The 6,716-nt window shown below is 36.7% G+C and overlaps 1 protein-coding gene across 1 annotated transcript in view; it reads right to left on the bottom strand.

The window, feature by feature from the left end:
- The window catches only part of LOC106874055 (uncharacterized), a 97,676-nt gene that overhangs the window by 62,457 nt on the left and 28,503 nt on the right, over positions 1 to 6,716 (bottom strand). Inside the window, exon 7 of the mRNA XM_052968304.1 lies at positions 131 to 235. Within this exon, the coding sequence (XP_052824264.1) occupies positions 131 to 235 (105 nt within the window). The remainder of the gene's footprint in view (positions 1 to 130; positions 236 to 6,716) is intronic.

Below are 6,716 nucleotides of genomic sequence, written 5' to 3'. Positions count from 1 at the left end.
ACACACACACACACACACACACACACACACAGATTTCAATGTCTATTTAACCATAGTCAGGTAGAGGAGTTTTAAGACTATATATCTCAATATAATGAACAAACTTTTATAATGTGTAAAACATACCAACCTCTTATTTTGTGGCATTTATAAGCAAGAAGCCCCAAAATTATTAATAATAATACAGTTCCTACACTGCAACCAATAATCATTCCCAAAGAGAGTTCCGTAATTTCTGAAAAGATATATTAAAAAGACCCTGCATTATTACATTAATAAGATAAAGGGTTATGAAGAATTTTTCCAAAATTATTGTAAGGTCAATAGACACTGGGATACACAGTTGCTGCTGAAAACTTCGAAAACAATAGAAATGTCCATACAGTTGTGCTCCTTTTTGTATCAGCATAGATATTGTACATACAATTTGTTTACAATCGTTGTAATACAAAGTGTTGCCCCAAAATAAGATGGTAACTATGTTCTATATTGATTATAGTAAGGCATGATAAGGCTTATTGTTCTCGGATCAAACATAAAAGTTTCTTTATAGTTTTTCCTCATTGTGTCCTTATACCATCATTTCATTCCACTTTCATTTTCTTTTTCATTACATATCTAATCCAACAAAAATGGTTTTCCATAATACATCCACTGAATGTAATCAATTTCTCAACTCTCACCTAATGAATGATAATGTTAGTATTGCACATCCAACAAATGATATTAATTCCTTTTCTTACCAATGTTCATATCATTCTTCCACACATCATTTCAATTCCTCACAAATGCTCCATGCCATTTGCCTTTCACATGAAGCTAAAAATTCTTTTGTTCTTAATAAGAGAAGAAAATTTTAGAACATTTTATATTCCATTCCAATCCAAGTTTCAATTCAATCACTTGTTCTACTTGCACTCATCATATTAACTACTTGTCTAATTTTAGCAAGCTAATTGAAACTCTCAGAACACTGAATTCATCATTTCCTATGTTTCTACTGTTTGAATGAAGTTTTGTACACCTAAGGCCACGTGTCTTGGCACACAAAGATCAAATTGCATTACTATACACATATTGAGGACATACATAATCTTTAAGTTTCCAAGTTTGGTTTTATTTTTCAAATCAATATCATACATGAACTTGTGTTTGTTTATGATATGACAATAATTAGTGAGTTGTATGTGTTATTTTATTTATCTATACAGTAATGGCAATGATATAATATTTTTATAAGAGAAAAACATGTAATAATTGAAGTAGAATAAAAGATCATTTTTATACATGAAGGTCTGTTTGTTTATTACATGATAATAACAAGTGAGATGTATCATCATCATCATCATAATCATCATCGTTTAACATTCGCTTTCCATGGGTTGGACGATTTGACTGAGGACTGGTGAACCAGATGGCTACACCAGGCTCCAATCTGATTTGGCAGAGTTTCTACAGCTGGATGCCCTTCCTGTGTTATTTTATTTATAAATACAGTAATGACAATTATATAATACAGTTCATTGAAATAGGTAATCAACTCATTCTTGAATGTAATGATAGTAATGGTAAATAACATTATTGAAGTATTCATGTTGCATTAAGGATGAATATTTCTTTATGAATAATGTTTTTTGTTTTATTTTGGGGTACATACGCCTTTACTGCAAACAGTGAGAATGTTTGGGTCAATGAAGTTTGTACACAATTAATCTGGTACCATTGCATAATTTTGGTTGAAACAAAATATGTAGTAGCATAATTGGAGTCCCTTTTTTCAACTGAAGACAATGGGGAGCTGTACCTTGTGGCTGTAGTGAGTTAAAGAATTCGATGGGGTAGTTGAAACTATCCTGATCATCAACAACAAGTGAAGATTTCTGGAAGTCTATTCAATAGCATATTATTAATGGTATGTAGAGGAACAGTTTTTGGAGCCAGGATAGTTCTGTCACCAATGTAATCTGTACTGTTGTAATTATGAAGAAGATTAAGAAAGCTTTTATACATCAAGTCATTGATGGAATCAGATTTGCATTTGCTCCCACATGTGATGCTCCTACATAAAGTTGGCCATGTGAAAAGCATGGTTCTTGATGTTGCAATCCAGTAACTTTTAGTATTTGGCCTTGACTGTTATTAATGCTCATGGCAAAAGAAATTCTGATAGGAAACTGTAACTGCTTAAATTGGAATGGGACATTAGATGGTATAACTGGCATGTGAGGAATGAAGACAGTGTCACCTTTATCATAACCAATGAGAATATTTGCCTCAATGCAGTTCCTCATAAGTTTGTACATGATTAATCTTGTACCATTGCATAATTTTGGCTGAGACAAATTACGCAATAGCATAATAGGAGTACCATTTTTCAGTTGAAGACACTGAGGAGCTGTACCTGGTCATTCTAGTAAGTTCAAAAATTTGATGGGGTAGTTAACACTATCCTGATCATCAACAACACTGTCAATTGAGTTATTATAAGTGAATATTTCTCTCAAAAGCTTATTCAATAGCATATTGTTAATATTATGTACTGCAACATTTTTTGGAGCTGGGATAGCTCACTCACAGATCCAATTTGTATTGCTGTAATTATGAAGAAGATTAGGAAAGATTTCATCCACCAGATCATCAATGGAATGAGTTGAATTACATATTGGACTGAGTGTAAGAAACTGTTCTTCATCAATTGGAAGTCTCCCTTTACTGAGTTTCAAAAACTGCTCTGCAAATAGTTCAGCTGATTGATGTCTTGAAAACCTCACTCTCATATTTGTTGAAAGTTGAAGTGTTTTCACATGATGCCATAATACAGAAGACTTTATTGAAACATTGAGCTCATCCACTTTTGTTCCTCTTGGAACAACTGGTAGTGTTTGTCAAAAGTCTCCTAAGTGTTGCAAATGTTAGGAAATTCTCCCATGCCAAATGAGTTGCTCTCTTCTGGTTGATCAGCTTAGTAATCTGTCATTTTGGTGAAATCAGTCTTCATCAGCTGTTTATCATAACCAATTATTTCCTCGGTAGATTTGGTGATAGTTTTGAGTTAAATGGACCAATATGCTTCCATACTGCCCGTTCATAGTGAAGTTCTGTAAGGCAAGAGTAATCCCACTTGACTGCGTAAGTCTTCAATTCAGAAACAATTTCGAAAAATGCTGTGCTCTCTTTGCAAATGTATTGTGGTAGGAAAGATTTTGCTGCCTGAGCCAGGAAAGGAGTAGTTGATGATCTTTCCAACAGTCATCTGTGCTGCTGAGGCTGCAGGTCACAAGCATATTGCTTCTGTCATAAAATGTGGGAGAATGTATTCCATGATGTGCCAGTGCATTTATCTTGGATACCTCCACACAGGACTGAATTTATAGGGGTACGGAGGGGCTAATTGTCCCAGGCATCTAGATGTGGGAGGAGGGGGGCTGCTAGAAAGGGTATGTAGCACTCAGTACAGGAAGGTCCCTCCACCTCCCAACAGTCAGGCATGAAGAAGCTCTCTTTCAATATACAAAGGTATCTTGACTTCTTAAAAAAATGTAATGGATTCTCCTTTGTGATAACCACTTTAGAGACACCAAGTAATTCAATTAAAAAAACCCAGTAGCAAAGCATTTACAATTCTCAAGGGAATTAATTGTAGCAGCTTTTGATACAACAGAGAAAAGGGAAACAAGAGAACACACCTGAAGATGAATGCATATATGTATGTATGTATGTATGTATGTATGTATGTATGTATGTATGTATGTATGAGTGAAGGCGCAATGGCCCAGTGGTTAGGGCAGCAGACTCGCGGTCATAGGATCGCAGTTTCGATTCCCAGACCGAGCATTGTGAGTGTTTATTGAACCAAAACATCTAAAGCTCCACGAGGCTCCGGCAGGGGATGGTGGCAAACCCTGCTGTACTCTTTCACCACAACTTTCTCTCATTCATACTTCCTGTTTCTGTTGTGTCTGTAATTCAAAGGGTCAGCCTTGTCACACTGTGTCACACTGAATATCCCCGAGAACTACATTAAGGGTACACGTGTCTGTGGAGTGCTCAGCCACTTGCACGTTAATTTCACGAGCAGGCTGTTCCGTTGATCGGATCAACTGGAACCCTCAACGTCATAAGCGACGAAGTGCCAACAACAACAACATGTATGTATGTATGTATGTATGTATGTATGTACTTGCATTGGAGGTAAAGGCGACACCATATAATGTAGGAAATCTTTTGGATCTGAATTGTATATAATTCTGTATATTAATATATTGTCTTGTGTCACTGTATGTTTTTTTGTGAGATTGAACATCCTGATGAAGGGAGTGTCTAGTTTTCTCCAAATATGAGTACTATACCATATTATAAGACACATCTGAGATTTATATTTGGTAATTTTCGAAGATATTAATTCTTGTGTATAAGGGGTCCACTGAACTTGAAGTATCCTGGGCCCCACATGGTTTAAATCTGGTCCTGTCTCCACATGGTCTTGTGCCAACTAGGAGGATGAAACAAGGTGTTAGTAACTGCCAGTTCATTCTCAGCACATGAGCCAAGGAGAAGCAGTCTATTCGAGTTGCAGCTTCCCACACCTTGCTTTCCCAGAATTCTCATCCAAAGGTCATTAGCTCATCCAACCCTGGCATTCAAATCTATCAACATGATAACTTTGTCTCATCTTAGCACAACCTGGACGGTCCTGTTGAGATCAAATTAGAAAGAATCCTTGATCTCATCATTAGAGTCAAGGGTGGGGGTATAACTGAGATGATTGTTATTGGGAAGGGGAAGGTGGATGGACATGAGCCATTCAATGATAGAAGTGGGAGCCAACTAGTATCTGTTCTCTTGGGAAGTCTTCACTCTGAAGCCAATACCTTTCATTTACTGCTCTATAAGATCCTTACCTTTTCAGAAAAAGGTGTAGTTCACTCCTTCACAAAGACTACCCTCATAAGTCTTGTTTCAGATAGGGCTGCAATGTCCACATTGTAATGATTCAGCTCCTTATTCCCTAAAGCAGTACAGTGTGTCATCCAGATCCAGAGTGTGCACATTTCAAGTTTCCACAACAAGAGAAGTTTTCTTTTTCTTGCTCTTGCATTGGGTCACCAATGACAACAGTAATTCAATCAAGGAAAAAGAGTAGTGTCTAATGTTTACCCCACCTTTTCTAGAAGCATGCCCGTATAAAGTGGGCTGCAGTGATCTTAAATGGGCAGCCCAGTCGCATCCTATAACTTCTAAGCAACCACAACACACATTTCATAGATAGAATGACCTTCATGTAAGATCCACCAGCATGTGGTTCCAGACCAAGGGTTTCAGGCTGACCAAGCCAGCCCCTGTTGCCTGGTTTATCTTGGCTACTGGATTTGAGAAAAGGAGTGGAGAGGTTCATTGTTCAAGCTAAAGATGGCCTTCACACGATTTTCAAACTCCACTCTAATTATGTACATAACATTTAAATAAATAAACTAAAAAAGAATAGCTAATTGACCAGAAAACTTAATTACTAGAGTTCAGGAAATGGTTCTCAAGTGAAAGTTTTGCTATCAGCAATTTTCTAGAATATTTCAGAAAAGAAAATTATGTTCGCCTACAAAAGTAAAAATACTTAAACAAGAAAGAAAGTTAAAATTGTTCCGCCATCTTTATAACATACTAGCAGAAAGGGGTTAAAGAGAATAATGAAATCTAAAAACGCTGTCTAGACTACGCATCATCTTTATATAGAGAGATGTATATACACACAGGCACTCAAACACACGTATATATATGTATATCAATATAAATATACGAAAGTCAATGAAGTTTCGTAAAAGAAGGTGATCATGTACATACTTTCTTGCTGTTGTGATTATAACACCTCATTGTAAACAATGTTCCTTGTTTTCCCTTGTGGAGCATATACAAATAGGTTTTTTTTGCTGCCCACTCTTGAGCAGCCAACATACAGTTGTCCATGTGAGAAGCAGGGCTCTTCCAAGAGAAGACCAGCTACAGATAGTGTTTGACCCTGAGATTTGTTTATGGACATGGCAAAAGTCACACGAAGGGGGAATTGTAGTCTTCTGAATGTAAAAGGAATGTCTGCTCCTGATGGAGTAAGAGGAATTCTTGGAATAAAGACGTTATCCCCTTTTGCACATCCAGAAAGAATGGTAGCCTCGATAACGTGTGACATCATTTTCTTTATCACAAGTCGTGTTCCATTGCAAAGTCTTGGTGGTTCCAGATTGCGGAACAGCATAACAGGCATTCCAACTTTAAGTGATAATATGTGGGGAGGTAAGTCCTGGAGGCTCCAACGAATTGAGAAATTCAGGAGGATAGTTCACCACTTCATTTGTATCTGGAACTGTATCAACAGACTTGTAAGTTTGAAGATTGCCGGGAAGTGAATGTATCAGGTGTTGATTGATTTTTGTAACAGCTACATTTTTTGGAGCTAATATTGCTCTTTCACATAGCCAATTGTGATTTTGGTAGTTTTGTTTAAAGTTGGGAAAGACTTTGTGTTTGAGGTCATCTACAGAATTAACAACAGAACAAAATGGCCGGAGGTCTGCAACGAAATAATTTTACTCAACACTTTGCAAGTGAATCAGTGGAGGCAAAGATGCGTCTCATTTACTTGACAATTTATGCACCACAATGCAGAAATCACAATGTAAGTATATCTGAAAGGGTAGTCTTACACTGTTGTACTGTTGAATTAC

The sequence above is a fragment of the Octopus bimaculoides genome, chromosome 5 (genome assembly GCF_001194135.2).
Source record: "Octopus bimaculoides isolate UCB-OBI-ISO-001 chromosome 5, ASM119413v2, whole genome shotgun sequence".
In the NCBI taxonomy this organism is placed as follows: Eukaryota; Metazoa; Mollusca; class Cephalopoda; order Octopoda; family Octopodidae; genus Octopus; species Octopus bimaculoides.
Note: the sequence above shows the minus strand (reverse complement) of the source record. Positions and strands in the feature narration are given on the sequence as shown.